The following is an 18700-nucleotide window of genomic DNA, read 5'->3' as shown; positions in this document are numbered from 1 at the left end:
TATAAGTTCTGGTTTATTTTCCTCCGCACTATTGGTGTCAATGGTACCGTCATAATGCAAAGATGAAAGGAGAATAACGTTTTTGCCCTTCTTTGGCAAACTATGGTGATATCCTTTCTGAATCCAAAAATGCTGCTTCCAACTTCACGACCTCTCGTGCGAACAAAGTCTGGAGGCAGCTACCTCGTATTCTTTCTAAGAGTTCCTACTACTGTAAGTTTCTTTTTCAGGAGCTCTTCAGCCAGTGGTATGGAACAAAACCAGTTGTCTAGTGTCACATTGCGTCCTGTACCTTCGATAGGCCGTACAAGTCTGTTTACTATCTCCTTAGGCAAGTTTGACAGTGCAAAGGGGCCCTCTGGCTATTTCCTAACATAGAGTTCCATCCCCAAAGTATACAATGTTCTTGCGTCACATAAGGTGAAAATTTTCAAACCATACTTCGCAGACTTGCTTGGTATATACGGTAGGAAACTGCATTTGCGTCTAAAATGCAACCAGTTGTTCATCCATTGTCGTATATTCAAACACAGTATAATTACTGACCCAGTTTGACACGAATAATTCAAATACTTCTCTGAACGCAGCTGTGATCTGTCTCGAATATCATCGAATCTCAATCAATGCAATAAGAAACGAAAGCGCTGTCAACTCATTGTTGCATGAAATACTGCAATTCCAAAACCATTTGTGTCCCATAAGTCTTTCAGGTTTTGGTGTCCCGCTTGTAATGCCCAGCCAATATCAACAGACCCAGAAGAGATTCGATTTCTTCCTCATTTATTGGTTTGGCATCAAGGTCTCTTGTGAAATTTGATGCAATGTGTTGGATGTAAATATCTGTGCACGATGTAATCGTTCTAATTATTACGTCATTTATAAATATCGAAAAACAGTCCACAGCAGTTTTCACAGATTTTGGGGAGATGAATAATGAGGTGTACACTTCTAGTTCTTACGTTACGAATAGGACAACTTTTCTTCCATTTTGTAACCTTATCCTTTCCAATGAAAAAATTATCTGCTGCACTTACTTGCGGTTCCAGTTCCAGATTGTCTTCATCTTCCTTTTCCGTGTCACTGTGATGAGAGAGAACTTCACAACTGTCTGTTTATCCTCTTCCTCTTCTCCTCTTTCAAAATTTTCGTCTAGTACCTTTTCCAGAAGCTTCTGCACTCTGTCTTGTTCTATTTCGTAACGATCCATAGCTGTTTTAACTGTAACGAGCGACAAAATACAAGCAGCTGCTACGGAACACAACTGTACGCTTTCTCGCAACATAAAGAGTCGCGCGGGGTGCCTACAACACCCCAAGGCACATTGTTGCGTATTTTCGTGGAACTTGCGCTTCCGTTGTAGATTCTATTGTCATTCAAAGCTTTCATATTACATCCTAGAAATGTACGAAAGAATAAGACGTTATACTCCTATACAGTATGTAATGATTCATCCATAAGGATGATTGGAGTGTTCTGAACACCCCGCGCGACCGCTTAAGGTAACGATGTCGAAGCCAATACTAAATAACATCAAGGATGTCTGAATAGGCGGTGACTTACTCATAATAATGGGATTAGGGTTGTCGACTGCAATTCTTTCATGACTTCTGCATTGTAAATGTAAGTGTGATTTATTAGTCTCATTACATACATTGTACAGATCATATGAACTGTTGTACAGGAGACACGTCAAGTTTACCAAAAATATAATGTATAATGATTTACAGAAATTCTTTTTAGACTATTTTAAGAATAATGCCAATAAATACTACACTACAATATTTACTATAAAATAACAGTTTACCAATTTCCTTTGTTGTATACAGACGACACTGCAATATTAGCTATGGATTTTTATTGTCTTCCATGAATTCTTCAGTGGTGTAGTAACATTTCTCCATTAAAATATTTTGAAGTAAACTTTTCAGCGAACCAAGGTACATTGTTAATATGTTTCTTCCTTTTAATTTGTTTTATATTTTTAGCCTCATGTACAGTGGTGTCTGAGCATAAAGCTTTAAGTGATGTCAGGGAAATTTGAAGTTTTCATTGTGACGATTACCATAGCTAAGCTTAAAACGGAACTTTTCGAGATTAAGTTGATTATTATATACAAAAATCAAAATTTCAAAAATGAAGTAATTGTTAGTATTTTTAATTTCTTGAACAATTGTTGACATGACTCATTTTTGTGGGGAGCACACATGTTTATAATGATTTTCGTCTGAAGAATTAGTAACCTTGTACTGCTTCTAGAGTTAACCCAAAAAATTATCCCATACCGAATAACAGATTCAAAATAACTGTGGTAGACTGTCTTTCTTGTGTCCATACTAGCATTAGTAACACGTTGGCAGTAGAAGCAATTGCAGATGCGGTAGAGCCCAATTTTTTTGTGAAAGTGAACCACTCGATTGGAATCAATCTTCCTGTATAATACAGTTGATATTCATTTGAAACTACGTCTTTGATCGTCACTTTGTTCTTGTCGATTAAAATCATGTCTTCGTTTCTCAGTAACGGAGTAGCTATTGCCATTAGCAATCCAGCTGTGCAGCTTATTTGAAATGTTTTGCATGAAGCTGTTGGCCTCTACTTGCACAATAATGACGATCTACACACATCAAAAAATGTTTTCCATCAGCTCGGTTCCGGAACCTGTACAGAAAACTGGAATAGAAATCAACATAAACATCATTTCAGACCTTTTTATTGCTCATGAAAACCACTCATTGCATGTTGTACCACCTTACAGCGTGGTTGTTTACGTCTTTGGGCGGGTATAGTGAAATCTCTGGAACAGTCAAAGAGACTGTGTCTGTGATACAATATCCACAGTCAACGTCTGTCTTCAGGAGTCCTGGGTTACCGGGGTGATGTAAAACTCTTTATGATGTGTGTACGAGGCGTGTTTGAGAAGTCCGTGCAAAAATAAAAACTACTTATGTGTTTGGGGTGAACCTTTTTTATTTTTCGACATAGTCTCCTTTTAGACTTATACACTTTGTCAAATGCTGTTCTAATTTGTTGATCCCTTCCGAATAATAGGAATTGTCTAAGTCTGCAAAACAGCCATTAGTTGCTGTAATCACCTCCTCATTTGAACAAAATCTTTGCCCTGCCAGCCATTTCTTCAAGTTGGGGAACAAATAGTAGTCCGAGGGAGCCAAGTCTGGAGAATACGGGGGATGTGAAGCGAGTTGGAATCCTATTTACATTAATTTTGCAACCAAAACTGCTGAGGTGTGTGCTGGTGCATTGTTGTGATGGAAAAGGACGTTTTCGCGATCCAATCGCCGGCGTTTTTCTTGCAGCTCGGTTTTCAAACGGTCCAATAACGATGAATAATATGCACCTGTAATAGTTTTACCTTTTTCCAGAAAGTCGATGAGGATTATCCCTTGCAGATCCCAAAAGACAGTCGCCATAACCTTTCCGGCTGAAGGACTGGTTTTCGCCTTGTTTGGTGCAGATTCTCCCTATGTAATCCATTGTTTAGACTGTTGTTTGGTCTCAGGAGTATAGTAATGTATTCATGTTTCATTCACAGTGACGAAACGGCGCTTAAAGTCCTGCGTATTCTTCCTTAACAGCTGCAAACCATCCTTGCAACACTTCACAAAATTCCGTTTTTGGTCAAGTGTGAATCGCGGAACCCATCTTGCGGAATCTCACACACATTAACTCTTCTGTCATCCATCACCATGTCATGGATTTTATCAATGATTTCTGGAGTCATAACCTCCACAGGGGGTCCAGAACGTTCAGTGTAACTTGTGCCCATATGGCCACTCCGAAAATTTTGAAACCACTTATAAACTGTTCTAATCGAAGGTGCATGGCACCATAATGTTTATCAAGCTTCTCTTTATGCTGTGTTTAATCACCACACGAAATTCTTCTTCGTCCATTTTTTGACAATCACTCGACTTCCTTGATTCACACGAATGCCAAACACGAAGAAATAGACCAATATGGCTGAAACTTGGTGTGCGTTCTTTCCAAAGATGCTACTAACTAAACATGACCTCGATACGCGCCGGTGGTGCCATCTCTCAGACTTTGCATGAACTTTTAAAATGCCCCTCGTATTTATTTATTTATTTTTATTCATTCACAGAGGATGTTCCATAAATTCTATCATGAAGGACAACCTTCAGGGTTGTGGAACGAGCCATGTTACATGTGAGTAGGCACAAACAGCCATAGCTGGCTGCTTCTGTAGGCCTAAAAATATGATAACGACAAAGACTGGAGCTAATCTACTCACCCTACTATTTCTGTACTGCTACCTCTACATCCATAAGCCTACTCTGGGAATCACTGTGATGTACATAACAGTGAGTACTTTCTATTGTGGTTTGCGTTTAAAAGATGTATCATTATGTACTAGTAACCATTTTATCACTTGTAGAGGAACTTCAGTGGCAATGGAAAGAATTAAGCAGTCAGCATCTGAAATATGCATCAGATTAATTACACATGTCTGCAATATAAAAATTGTTTCAAATTTATTAAGTGATTTTTATAGTGTTTTCAGTGCTGATGTAGGGGAAAATAGTGAAAAAATTCCATCACGTACAGTTATTTCACAAGCTGCTTGTCTAGTTTCAGCTTTTTTTCGATATTTCAGCACTCTAGTGAGTTTGAAGTTTGGTTTTTGAGATCTCCATAAATGCTATTTAGCCATTTTTATACCAGATATAAGTAAAATAAGGAGTAATTAGGAGAAACCAGCAGTATTTTCATGCCAGTGCCTGTCTGTCGCACTGCCCCTTCCCCCGCCATCACCAAGCAGTGAGCTTCTGCTATTGTCCTTCAGTTCACAGTACCTTTTCACTCTGTGCAGTTCACGTGTTTTTGTTGCGGTTGCTTTAAAGTAGTGACAGTTTTCTTGTGTTGTGTAGTTGTTTTACGGACAATGGACAATGGCTACCAGAGGATGTATAAACTCGCCAGATTGCTTCTGGTTTTAAGCAAACTCTGCTATTCAGACCACAAATGGACACTATGTGGTGATTTAAAAGTGTTTTCAATGCTGCTTGGTCAACAAAATGGCTATACAAAATTCCCTTGCTTTCTCTGTGAACGGGACAGTAGATACAGAAAGTAACATAACATTAAAAAAAAAAGCTTGGCCCTTCAGAAAAACCTTACAGGTAGGGGTTAAAAATGTTGAGAGGAAAAGCCTTGTAGATCGTAAAAAAGTTTTACTTCCACCAGTTCACAATAAGGTGGGGCTGATGAAACAATTTGTTAAGGCTTTACCAAAAGAAGGGGAGTGTTTCAGATGTCCATGTGGACAGTTTCCTGGTTTATCTGAGGCAAAGCTAAAGGAAGGAATCTTTGTCGGACCAGACATTAGAAAACTAATGACGGATCCCAACTTTGTGGACAAAATGGAGATAAAAGAAAAAGCAGCATGGACATCTCTTAAATGAGCTGTTACCGGTTTCCTAGGAAACAAAAGAGATCCGAACTACAAGACAATTGTCGCAGACATGCTTGACAACTTTAAGAAGCTGGGCTGTAACATGAGCATTAAAGTTCATTTTTTCCACTCACATCTTGACTACTTCTGTGCAAACCTTGATGATGTAAGTGAAGAGCAGGGCGAAAGATTCCACCAAGACAAAAAAGGAATGGAAAGAAGATATCAAGGCAGATGGAACATCAACATAATAGCGGACTACTGCTGGATGATAAAAAGAGATGATCCTCAACGAGTCTACATCCAGAAAAGCAATAAAAGAAACTTCAACAGAAAGCGAAAGCATTATTATAAGGACTTATGAGTTTACAGAGAAATGGAAGTGTACTGCAAATGTAGTTTAGAACATGATTTATAAATAAAATAAAATTTTATAACGTTGGAAAAAAATGTGATAAACTGCTGAAATTTTGTTATTATACCCAAAAAATACTCCCTTTTTTGTGAGAAAACCTGACATCATAGAAAAAAATGGATTGCAATTTTGAAATCAGTGCTGAAAAGTGCATGAAAGTCAGTTATCAAATTTCAAACAAGTTTCAAAAAATATTTTTTTGCAGATCTGTGTTATTACAACAGGATTTTTTGAGGTTAGATATACAAATAGTGGTATATTTTACTTAGTGCTAGTGTGCACATGTGATTTTTTTTCACAATGACAAAAAGTTTCTATCAGTGCCATGTCACCTCTTAATAGTTATGTATGCTTACGAAGGATGACAGTAACTCCACTTTTTATGTTGTGGATATCATTTGTCAACATGGATTTTGAAGAGACTGTGATAATTATTTGCAAACCCATGAGATGTAAAAGAAAATATCATAAAAATGAATAGTAGGAGTGACAGGCTAATATGTGGAAAGATTTCCACAATGTTTCGTAACTTTGATAATAACCAAATACATTTTTTCAATGTTTTCAAATGAGTGTTGGAAGGCTTGGTAAGCAACTTCACATTTTACCTGCATTAACATACAAAAACAGGAACAGCACTGCTGCAAGAAAGAAGCAGCTACACAGTGAGCTAATTATGAGCTGCATCCTCAGCATCGCTTTTTGTGTCGAACTTCTTGGACACTGAGGTGGCTAGTAATAAACCAGTTAATTAGAATGCTCTGAATAAGTAATACTTTATTAATTGCAACAAAACTTATCTCTGCTCACCAGACTCGGCTATAGCTATGAAATGGCACATGTGGATTTGTGGTTCAGAACACACGAAGTGAACCACAGCTACTGAGTGACAAATTTTTACTAGCTCAGAATGGTTGTACTGTGGCTTTACTACAGTCACTAGGAAACACACAAGTTTGTAGACACTTGTTGACACAGTTATGATAGCGTTGCTACATAGGCAGATGGAAGTCTCTTCTCTCGCTGACAACTGACACTGGCTGTGTCACAGGGAATAGGCAGCACAACAATGTTACTCTGAAAGGAACTTCCTGGAAGTGGGCAGGATCTGACCCCAAACAGAACTGTTCTCCTGGCCTCTGGTGATGCTGTTTCAGGGTAGAGGTATGGCAGTGGTGCCTCAAAACTAAAGGAGGCACGGCTTCTTCCCAACATCTCATTAATGCCTCTCGATACCACTTTGCTGGGCAGTACCTATGTAGTGGTCAATATTCTTGCGCCACTGTCAATATTCAACAACACTGCATCTCCAATTTGATTTAGTACCTCTTTATTAGTTATTTAATAAACCCATTTAATCTCCAGCATCGTTACATAGCAACACATTTCAAAAGTTTGTATTCTCTTCTTGTCCTATCTGTTTATTGTCCATGTTTCACATCCATACATGACTACACTCTGTACAAATACTTTCAGATAAAACTTCGTAACACTTAGATATGTATTCAGAGTTAATATATTTCTCTTCTTCAGAAATGTTTTTCTTGTCATTGCCTGTAATAATTTTGTATACTCTCTACATCAGTCATCATCAGTTATTTTATTGCTCAAACGGTAAAACTCATCTACTGCTTTAAGTTTCTTAATCTGATTCCCTCAATATCACCTGATTTAATTTGACTACATTCAATTATCCTTGTTTTGCTTTTGTTGATATTTATCTTATGCACATCTTTTAAGACAATGTCCATTCTGCTCAACTGCTCTTCCAAGTCCTTTTCTGTATCTGACACAGTTACATTGTAACTGCCAAACCTCAAAGTTTTTATTTCTTATCCCTGAACTTTACTTCCTTCTCCACATTTTTCTTTGGTTTCCTTTACTGCTTGCTCAATGTACAAATTGAATAACATCAGGGATAGGCTACAAGCTTGTCTCACTTCCTTTTCAATCACAGCTTCCTTTCCATGCACTTCGACTCTTATAAGTACCATCTGGTTTCAGCACAAGCTGTAAATAGCCTTTCACTCACTGTATTTTACTTCTGCTGCCTCCAGAATTCCAAAGAGAGTATTCCAGGCTATGATGTGGAAAGCTTTCTCTAAGTATAAATCTTAGGTTTGCCTTTCCTTAAACTATCTTCTAAGATAGGTTGTAATGTCTGTATTGCCACATGTGTGCCCACATTTCTACAGAATCCAAACTGATATTCCCTGAGGTTGGATTCTATCAGTTTTTCCATTCGTCTGTAAAGAATTGGTGTTAGTATTATGCACCTATGAATTATTAAACTGATAGTTCAATAATATTCACACCTGCCAGCACCTGCTTTGCTTGGAATTGTGATTACTACATTCTTCTTGAAGTTTGAGGGTATTTCAACTGTCTCAAATATCATGCACACTAGATGGAATAGTTTTATCATGGCTGGCTTTCCCAAGGATGTCAATAGGTCTGACAGAGTGTTTTGGGGCCTTGTTTCCACTTAGGTGTTTCAGTGCTCTTTCGAATTCTTCTCACACTATCATGTCTCCCATCTCCTCTTTGTGTGTGTCCTCTTCCATTTCTATAATACTGCCTGCAATTCATTTCCCTTGTATATACCCTCTGTATACTCATTCCACCTTTAAGCTTTCCCTTCTTTGCTTAGGACTGGTTTTCCATCTGAGCTTTTAATATTCATATACGTACTACTCTTTTCCCCAAATATTGCTTTAATTGTCCTTTAGGCAGTATCTATTTTTCTGCTAGTGATATATGCTTCTATATCCTTACATTTGTCCTCTAGCCATTCCTGATTAGCCATTTTGCACTTCCTATAAATGTCATTTTTTAGATATTTGTGTTCCCTTTTCCTGCTTCATTTGGTGCATTTTTATATTTTCTCCTTTCATCAGTTAAATTCAATGTACATGTGTGTGTGTGTGTGTGTGTGTGTGTGTGTGTGGTGCCTGCTCTGTTAGACATGTCTGAAAGGACAGACACAATTCTTGATCTAGCAGCCATTATGAATTAAGACACAAAGGACTTAGAGACATTGGCTGCAAGCAGACATTGACTGAAATCTGTGTGGGGAAAGTCGAAAACTTGTGCCAGGGCAGGCTTCAAACCCAAGTTTCCTGCTTACTAGCAGGTTACTGAACCATGTGGACACAGTGGTCATTGTAGCTATGTGGGCTACCCTAGCACAACTCCTGCCGGATCCAAATTCTCAACTTATTCACACACTATTAATTATATATATAACTGAGATGAGATGGTCAATGATTTCTTCAGTGCAGATGTGCATCATTCTTGAACTCCTTCAGGAATTGGTGAAATGCTGCAGGTAATGAAGATAATGGACAAGGGGAACTATGTTAGTGCTGTGTGAATAAGTTGAGAATTTATGTCAGACAGGAGTCATGCAAGAGCTAGCTACACCACGAAAATCAATCGGAAACGATTCGACCACGTCATCGGTTTCCGAATCTATGAACATGCAAGCAAGTTCGGAGGAATCGAATGCCCTATCCTCAGCAACAGGCAAACGGGACAATGCATCGGCGTTTCCGTGCTTAGCAGTGGACCGATACAAGATATCATAGCAGTACTGTGAGAGGAAAATAGTTCAGCGAATGAATTTCTGCACTGTTCGTGGAAGAACAGGCTTATTCAGATGAAAAAGCGATATCAATGGTTTGTGGTCTGTGATTATGGTAAAGTGAAGACCATACAAGAAGTCATGAAACTTTGTAACACCAAATACGAGAGCCAGTGCTTCTTTCTCGATCTGTGAACAATTTCTTTGCACAGATGAGAGCAATTTCGACGCAAAGGCAATAGGGCGATTGTGCGAGCCATCTTTGTGCACAAGCACAGCACCAATCCCGAAATCCAATGCATCCACCATCAACAAAAGGGGCTTCTAGGGGTCGAATGGTGTAAGGCAAGTATTGGAAAACAACACTGATTTCAACCGGTGAAAGGTGCCTTCGCATTCTGTCGTCCAGATGAACGGAACACCTTTACGGCATAAGTGATGAAGTGGAGCTGAAATGGAAGAGGCATGTAGCACATATCTGTGATAATAGTTGATTTTTCCCAGCACACTCTGTAGCTGCTTCAAATTCTGCAGCGAAGGCAAGTCTTGTATGGCACGGAGGTGCGTGTGACTGGGATGTATGCCTTGGGTATTGAGTACATGGCCCAGGTATGGCAAGTCACGAGCAAAAAACACACATTTGTCCTTCCGTAAGTGAAGACCATTTTGTCGCAAGACCTGAAATAATGTTTGAGATTGGCTAAATGTTCTTCTTCCATCTTTCCGGAGATCACAATATCGTCCTGGTAGTTTACTGCAGTAGGGACTGACGCACAAACAGTTTGTAGATATTGCTGAAACAATGCAGGAGCGTATACACACCCGAATGGCAGTCATTTGAATTGATACAAACCAAGATGCGTGTTAACCAGCAAAACGCGCTGGGATTCTTCATCCACCGGTATTTGCAGGTACGCATCTGCTAGGTCCAACTTCGAAAAATATGTGCCTGGGCACAGTTTGTCAAAAAAGATCTTCCGGGCTGGGTAAAGGAAAAGTTGCAATCGCGAGTTGTGGATTCACTGTTGCCTTGAAGTCTCAATTTTCCCGAAGGTTTCGGCAAAATCACTAAGGGTGATGCCCAGAGAGAAGCCTGCACACGCTCAATTACACCTTATGATTCCAAATCGTGTAATGTTTTTGCAACCTCATCACGCAATGCATGGGGAACATTGCGCACTCTGAAAAATTTGGGTTGTGCATTTACTTTCAGTTCCAAATGTGTTTTATAATTCTTAGCGCTACCGAGGTCCGGTGCAAAAATTCTTCACATAGACGAGGAAAACATTGTCTGAAGGCACAGTCTGGTTCACTGATAGGACCTGATTTACTATAAACAAGTTAAACAACTGAAATGAATCGAAACCAAACAAGTTCACTGCAGAAGAAGAACGAAGGACGTAAAATGACACAAGTTTTGTTTGTCCTTTGTATGTTGCAAGAAGGCTGCACTGTCCTAACACAGGGATCTCTTGACCTGAATAGCTAGTTAATGTAACATTTGCGGCATGCAACGGAGGTGTGCCCAGCTGTTTGTACGTGTCTTGATTGATCAGTGAAACTGCAGCTCCGGTACTGAGCTGGAATGGTATCACTTTGCCATTAATGTCCAAGTCTACAAAAAGTTTATTGTCCTACTGACGACAAGAGCGACTATCTTGTGCAACATGAACTGACACTGGTACAAAATCACTTGTGATGTGATGGGAGTTCCGGTGATGTCGACACACACTATTTGTGGGACGAACACAGTCACTGTTAGAGAGAGTGGCACTGGATGGAGTGGAATGAACGACATGAATTTCCATGGGCGAAGTTTCGTGAGCCTGAGTATCCTGGGTTCAATTCCGATTCTGGCGTGAAGCAAAGGGCCTGGAATGGTTTTGAGTTTTCGATCTTTGCTTTTTCTGGCAAACCCTCTGAACATGTCCTTTTTTATTACAGTAAAAGAAAATAGCTTGGCGTGACGGGCAATTCTCACAAGAGTGTTTAGTAGCACACCGCGGGCATGATTTGAGCACTGCATTTGCTTGCCGGCGCGGCACACGTGGCTGATAGCCTGGCGGCAGCGGTGCAGCCGGGCGCGAGGGCTGTTTACTGCTCCGTGCAGCTTGCCCGGCGGGCCAGTTAACCTGACACACGGCTGGCAAAGTTTCAAATGATTCCTGAGCAAACTCAAGCGTGTCCTGCCGATCCAATACGTCCATTATTTGTTGAAGGGAGGGATTGACTAGGTGCAAAATCTGTTCCCTTATATTAACGTCAGAAATGTTCTGTGCAATTGCATCACGTACCATAGTATCTGAATATGGGAGTCCACATTGACACTCAAAAGCACAATCCCTAGTAAGGCCTTGCAAGTTTGCAACCCACTCCCGATTAGTCTGACCTGCCGTACGTTTTGTGCAAAAGTAGGTATACTGTTTCGCAACTACATTGACTGATTGAAATATGCAGCTAATGCAGACAAAATTTCTTCATAGGACAGAGTTACTACATCTCATCGGGGAAATAATTTGACTATCACACGGTAGGTTTGCACACCGATGAACGACAAAAGAAAAGGCTGCTGCTCGTTATCTTGAATTGTGTAGGCGGCGAGATGGAATCCAAATCGGCATGACCACTCCGTCCAGCTTTCCAGTGCAGCATCAAAAGGCCTGAAGGTCGGTGCAACTGCGTGTTGTGGCTGCGTTAGTGGTGGAGCAGCGGCTGCCGCATCATTTTGCATTTCACGTTGACCCTGGATGAGCTGTCCAAGGGCATCCAGTAATGCCTGCGTCTGATAATTCTGTAAGCGATAAAATTCGGACAGTACATCTGGAGATTGTGGCGAAGCCATTACACAACGAAATCAGGGCAGTCTCAACGACATATGTCAGTATAGTTAAGAACACCATTGTTACTGCTCATCGCCAATTTTGTGTTAGCTGAAGAGCCAACACCGTGTTACGAGTGGAGGCCAAAATGCGTTTTAGCTCAAGCAGGCTAGCGTGAGGAGGGAAGAACTATACTGATGTGATGTCTGGAACATGACAAGGAATGAGAATTCAGAAAGCAGACATAATTAGTTTGATACTTAACTTTAATCCATTAATGATGAACGTCGCTCTTGATGGTACATGGTTCACAATATTATCTGTTCAGAATACATTCTTGAAGTAATTATAGTAACTGAATATGGCGCCATGCTAGGTCGTAGCAAATGACGTAGCTGAAGTCTATGCTAAACTGTTGTCTCTGCAATTGAGAGCATCTGTAGACAGTGAACCATCACTAGCAAAGTCAGCTGTACAACTGGGGTGAGTGCTAGGGAGTCTCTCTAGACTAGACCTGCCGTGTGGCGGCGCTCGGTCAGCAATCACAGATAGTGGCAACACGCAGGTCCGATGTATACTAACAGACCGCGGCCGATTTAAAGGCTACCACCTATCAAGTGTGGTGTCTGGCAGTGACACCACATTACACTTCCAAATTTTTATGAAGTTCTCATTTCCTTTCAATGAGGAGTTTTCCTTTGCACATCGAAAGTGAAATTTTGTATCACACTTTGCACACAGTATCACTTTTATGTTTCCCGTATTTTTTGCAGACACAATCACATTTGTTTCCAAAGGTCTATATTAGGCCTATCAATATCTAATACCACATCACTGTTTCTTTTATTTTCACATTTACTGTTTTGTTGTTTGAGTTCATCACATTTATAATTTAAAGCTTGTAACACTTCTAAAAGTGTGGCAATAATTTTGACTTTGCAGTCCTTCTTCTTTATCATTTTGCCAAGATCTTATTCATAACATCTTACACAATAGCATATTTTTTGTCTTCGCTTCTCATCTGCACATGTGAAATGATATACAGTATTACAATTTATGCTCATCATGCCTTTTACTGCATGCATAATGCAGCAGCATAATTCTGATGTCAGCTCTCAAGATTTAAACAACAATGTATTTGCTCCATTTGCGATTTCATTTGTGCAATTTTCTGTCTGTCCAATTCCTCCCTCAGAAACTTTTTTGACAATAAAGCATGCCATACACATATCATCACGACATAAATCAATTTTTTTTTACACATTAAGCATTCTTCATTATTTGTGATGCATTTATTACAGAACTAACATACTCGCAATTTACACTCAGCATCATCTTGCCTTGTAAGTGCTTCTAATTCCCAAATGTCATGTCACCATCACTAGCAAACAAAAACGCATTCGCACAATTCTCTAAGCATGATATATTTACCATTTGTCATAGAAACAACTAACAAGCATTTCTGTCAGAAATGTTACTACTTTGTGAAAAATAGCCCCATATGTAGCAAGATCACAGTTGCAGGGCCTAAAAATTAAGATGATAACCTACACAGATTTTAGAATACTTTGAATCTAATTGAAGGGATTGAAATACTGGCAAATCAGTACTTTCCAAACATTCTGCCTTATGATAAATTGGAAACAGCATTTTAATTGTATATAAATATCACTGTAATTTTGGAGTGTATATGTTATTTTTTACTATTTTTCAGTGTGAGCTTCATGCATATGGCAGCTGTTTTTTTTTATAAATTTCACTGTTTTTGCTTAGGAAGCTGCCTCTGCAAAAAAGAGAAAATGGATTGGCAGGCGCAATGTGACAGAGACCTGGCATCAGCAGTCTATCATGGAAATGTTGATGTGAGTAACAAGAGATTTTTGTGGTTTGGATGACATGCCTTTATTTGTATATATGTTAAGAGAGGTACTGTGGCTGTTCTCCTTTCAAAGCCGTACTTTGGATGTAGCACCTGCGTGGTGGCATACTGGAATTTGTTAAGAACATATTTGGTGTGTTTTATATTGTAACCACATTATAACTTATGTTTTATAAAAAATGTTCCAAAAAACTAGCATGCTCAGGCTCTCTCAAAAACATACAATTTATTGATATTAAATGTTAGACAATGAGTTATTGGCATTTAAAGGTTTCATGAGATGTATGCCACAGGACAAAGTTACAAGCTTAACCCCCTCGATAGTGGGTGAGAAAGTTGAATTGCAAGTGCAGCAAATAAGGTTTGTGCCCTGCCACCTGCAAAAATTTTATTATTCACCTTCATGTTTTCTGAGAGCTTTTAGGACTTGTCATTGTCAATAATTTACAGATTAAGCATGAAACATGGAAATGTGAGTGAGTATTCAAAACATGTTGATTATCAGATAAGAACAAACTACCACTCATTGCCAGAACAAGAAACATGAAAAAATACTGGCACTTGGGAGAAAACATTAAAAGGTGACTTAGTTGCACTCTCAGCTGCCTATAAAAGAAAATTTACAAGCTAGTGTTTTGAAAGACTTGTTTTCCAACCAAGAACATCTTCAGATTGACAAATGAAGATGTAATATTTTCCGGTACTCGTGCACATGTATTTCTGCGGGTGTTTTTTCTAGTTGTTTCAGTTACTTTCAAGAGCAAAGGAAGAAGTTTACTTTCCTGGCAGCAAAATTGTAATTTTTTGGACAAATTAGGACATAATTCACACAACCAGCACATTCATTTGCCATTGGGGCAGTTTCTGCAGAAGTACTTTTTGTAATACATACCACTACATAAATAACTACTATGTAGTTGACAAGTCCTGACTTTCAAAGAAAGAAAATATAGCAGTAGTTGCAATTTTTCACACAAATTAGAACACCTTTCACACGACCAGCACACTTATTCATATTACATATAGCTATGTAAATATTGAGTATGAAGGCAGGTTGCCCCTTTGAAAGGAAGAAAAGACAGCAATAGTTTCCAAATTTGCAATAAATGAACTAGCTGGACTTATAAAGAGCTTCTGCTTTAATTCATCTGCTACACTGGCTGCTGCAGTCATGATGACACCCCAACAACAGAGGCATTTATTGATGCCTTCAGGAGAGCCAAAGTATATCTTTGAAAGGAGCACAGCCACAGTACCACTTGTGACATATATACAAATAAAGGCACATGTTTTGATGTCACATAAATAGCTATTAGGCTTGTTTGCTACATTAGAATTATGAAATCACAAACAATAAGCAGTCATGCTTAGATAAATGATGCTTACCATTTCAGTAATTGAAATAGCATTGTTTCTAACCTAATTGTATGCTGGCAGAACTCCCCCCCCCCCCCCCTCTTTCCTGGACCCCCCCTCCTTCCTGGACCCCCCCTCCCTCCCACACACACACACACACACACACACACACACACACAGACACACACACACACACACACACACACACACACACACACACACACACACATCCAGTAAATGAAAATGCGTACTACATCCTTGGCAAAATTGTCACATAGCAGTTTGTCTTCAGTAATTCATTCACACAGTGTTCCATAAACTCCATCATGAAGGAGCCTTCTGAGATGTGGATGAGTCAGTTTACTTCCATAGAGAATACTAACAACAAATTAAAATGTATGTTATTAATTATGTAAATGCAAGTACTACTCAGTTCTTTGTAAACATGTCAGGCATCCCATGTTGATACACCAACAAAATCGGCAACCTCATTCATGGTGTGGTCATGTGCATTTTATCATGTCCACAAGTGGACCCATCATCCTACACTGCACATCTGCACATACTACTTCACTGCCATCATGTCAGCAGTTGAAGGTTATATGAGACCATATAAATTACTCCAAAGTGACCACTGTGCTCTTTTGAGGAGGTGACTAATGCGTTGTCCATTGATATTATCTCATTACAGCATTCTGCATATATTGCAGATGGTTAAAATCAAGTGCATCTTCTGGGAATGTTTCCCTGCTGCTTTATCACCTACTTTCTGTTGGGGCTTTTACAACTTTACTTTGAGGGTGTCTCTGTGTCAACATACAGATATGTACACTATTGCTGCTTGCTAAACAGTTATTCTTTAGTTTTTCATTTCCCTGGCCACAAGCAGCCACAGAATTTACATATACCCAGACTTTTATTCAGCCACTTAATATTCACAAACTGAAGGTTTTAGATTATTTACTTCTTCTACATTGATAACTTTGTTAACTATTCCTTCAGATGAACAAATTCTGTACAAATAGACATGTTTGCAATCATTACATCATCCAAAAGCAACAATTTTACACTGTTAATGGCACTGTTTTCTTCTGTTCATTGTTCCAGTCACATTTATAGTGCAGCACTGGCCACATTTCCAGTCATGAAAAACTGATTGCTTCCCTTCATATGGGGATCATTTTTAGTGCAGTGAAAATGAAATCTGGCAATACATTTTATACATGAAATGCAGTTTCACCTCTTTTTGCATAATTAATATGATTTTCATTAGCCACAGTGAAAACACCAATGTGTTTGATATGTTTTTCAGGGTGTTGGTTTTCTTACAGCAGTGATACACACCTGTTCACTGAAGTGTATTTACATTTCAAAGCCTCAGTATTATATAATAACTTTACTATGACATGAATTTTGCTGCTTGTATGTCCATTTTTGTGTCCAAACCTAAAAAAGCATTTCCTACAAAACCAGTTTTTTTGGTTGGAACTGGGATTTAACCGGTTCTAAATATTCACAGTTTTATGCTTCATACACACGATATCTTTAACAGTCCACAATACTGCAGATGATACTCCTCAAACTAATGTGAAATTCATGTAACTCTTAGCATCTTGTGGCAAATCTGGCTGAAGTACTCAGTGAAGTATGTAAAGGCAGAGCCTAGACTGTCACTTAAGAGGAAGAGATGTTACATATAGGTGCGATTTTAATATCTTAGTTGTACCATGGTGTCTGCGCTCGTTGTTTGGCTTCTTTATACCATTTTTGTACAAGCACTGTGAACCACATAACCACAGCATTTTGGTGCATGTATCTTACTGCTGACACTCACAAATAATGTAATAGGTATAACCTTCTGAAGAAGGACACTAAGTGCCCAAAACGCTATGACATATGGGTGTGATTGATGAATTGACTCTGATTTATTCTTTCAGCATGGAATTTAGATTAAATTAGATTACTTATGTAGTTTATTCATTGCATACAAAGTCGGGAGATCCTTATTGGTGTGGAAGATTAGTAGAAACAATAAGTATACAGATACATATTTTACACAAAATTTAATCCATTTACATTTAGTGCTTATTTTATGTATCTTTAATGTAGTAATCAAGAATGTATAACATAGATCTTTAAGAGTGTGGAGCATGGTAAAAATAATAAGCGTACGGATGCCTATTTTACACAAAAGTTAATTTGTTTACATTTAATGTTCATTTTATGTATCCTTTGTGAAGTAGCCAAGAATGCAGAGCATATAAAGAAATTAACCTTCCATTTTATTTCCAGGGAAATACAATAGCCGTTATAGACATATAAAGATACCTACAGACATTAAGTAAAAATACTAATGGCAGAAACAATTGCAACACTAAAAAATAATTAATGTAGAGTAAAGAAATTTCAGGGCTACATTTGTCTAGGTAACATATTCTTCAATGACTGCTTCACAGCATCTCCCATCTGGATCCTTCCTACCAACACCAACTTTTCTGAATTTCACTGGTGGGAACTCTCCCTGTAATATATCCTGCATTCCCATAACCGTCCTGGCCTCATCCTTCATAAGTCATTGTCCTTTAGCCACCTGTCCCCTTCCCTGTTCCCATTCCAGCACCACAGGTTACACAGCCATCTATTCCACCAATACACCTACAGTCTTTCTGCTTCTCTCCTTTTCCACACTCCCCCCCTGCCCCTCCCCCTCCCCCAATTGCTTTAATGAATAAAAATGTGTGTGTTTTCTTTTCTAAAGAATGTTTTGGCCAATAGCCAAAGTGTAAGTATCTTTTCATTTTGCCTGTCTGCATCTTAACGTGTCATCTTTATGGTGAGTATCAATCTATCTTTTCCGTATATTGTTGATATTCCGACTTAGATTTTCTATTGTTTAAATTGGAAGCATCTAGAAGAGAATGACATACTGTGTTTTGTGTGCTGGCCTCATAAACACAAGGTTGAATGGCAGTCAAGCCATTAATGCCTTCCAGAATTTCAAGGACAAGCTGTGAATTGATTCAGCAAGAAACCCAAGAAGATTTTATTGAATTAACTAACTGAAAGCAATCTTCATGTCCACAAGCCACATTGAATTCATTTGCCACCAGTTGCAGTGATTATTTTAGCACTGTGGCAGAAAAATTGAACCTTCTGCTAAACACTCAAAGATAGATACTATAGTTACACTGAAAAAATACAAGGAAACAGAACAGTT

At 38.8% G+C, this 18700-nt stretch overlaps 1 protein-coding gene across 1 annotated transcript in view; it reads left to right on the top strand.

The window, feature by feature from the left end:
* The window catches only part of LOC124551018 (serine/threonine-protein phosphatase 6 regulatory ankyrin repeat subunit C-like), a 404623-nt gene that overhangs the window by 50609 nt on the left and 335314 nt on the right, over window positions 1-18700 (top strand). Inside the window, exon 2 of the mRNA XM_047125868.1 lies at window positions 14022-14110. Coding sequence (XP_046981824.1) covers window positions 14048-14110 — 63 coding nt within the window. The 5' untranslated portion in view covers window positions 14022-14047. The remainder of the gene's footprint in view (window positions 1-14021; window positions 14111-18700) is intronic.

The sequence above is a fragment of the Schistocerca americana genome, chromosome 1 (assembly GCF_021461395.2).
Source record: "Schistocerca americana isolate TAMUIC-IGC-003095 chromosome 1, iqSchAmer2.1, whole genome shotgun sequence".
NCBI classification, from domain to species: Eukaryota; Metazoa; Arthropoda; class Insecta; order Orthoptera; family Acrididae; genus Schistocerca; species Schistocerca americana.
The sequence above is the reverse complement of the archived record's forward strand: the minus strand, read 5'-3'. Positions and strand labels throughout refer to the sequence as shown.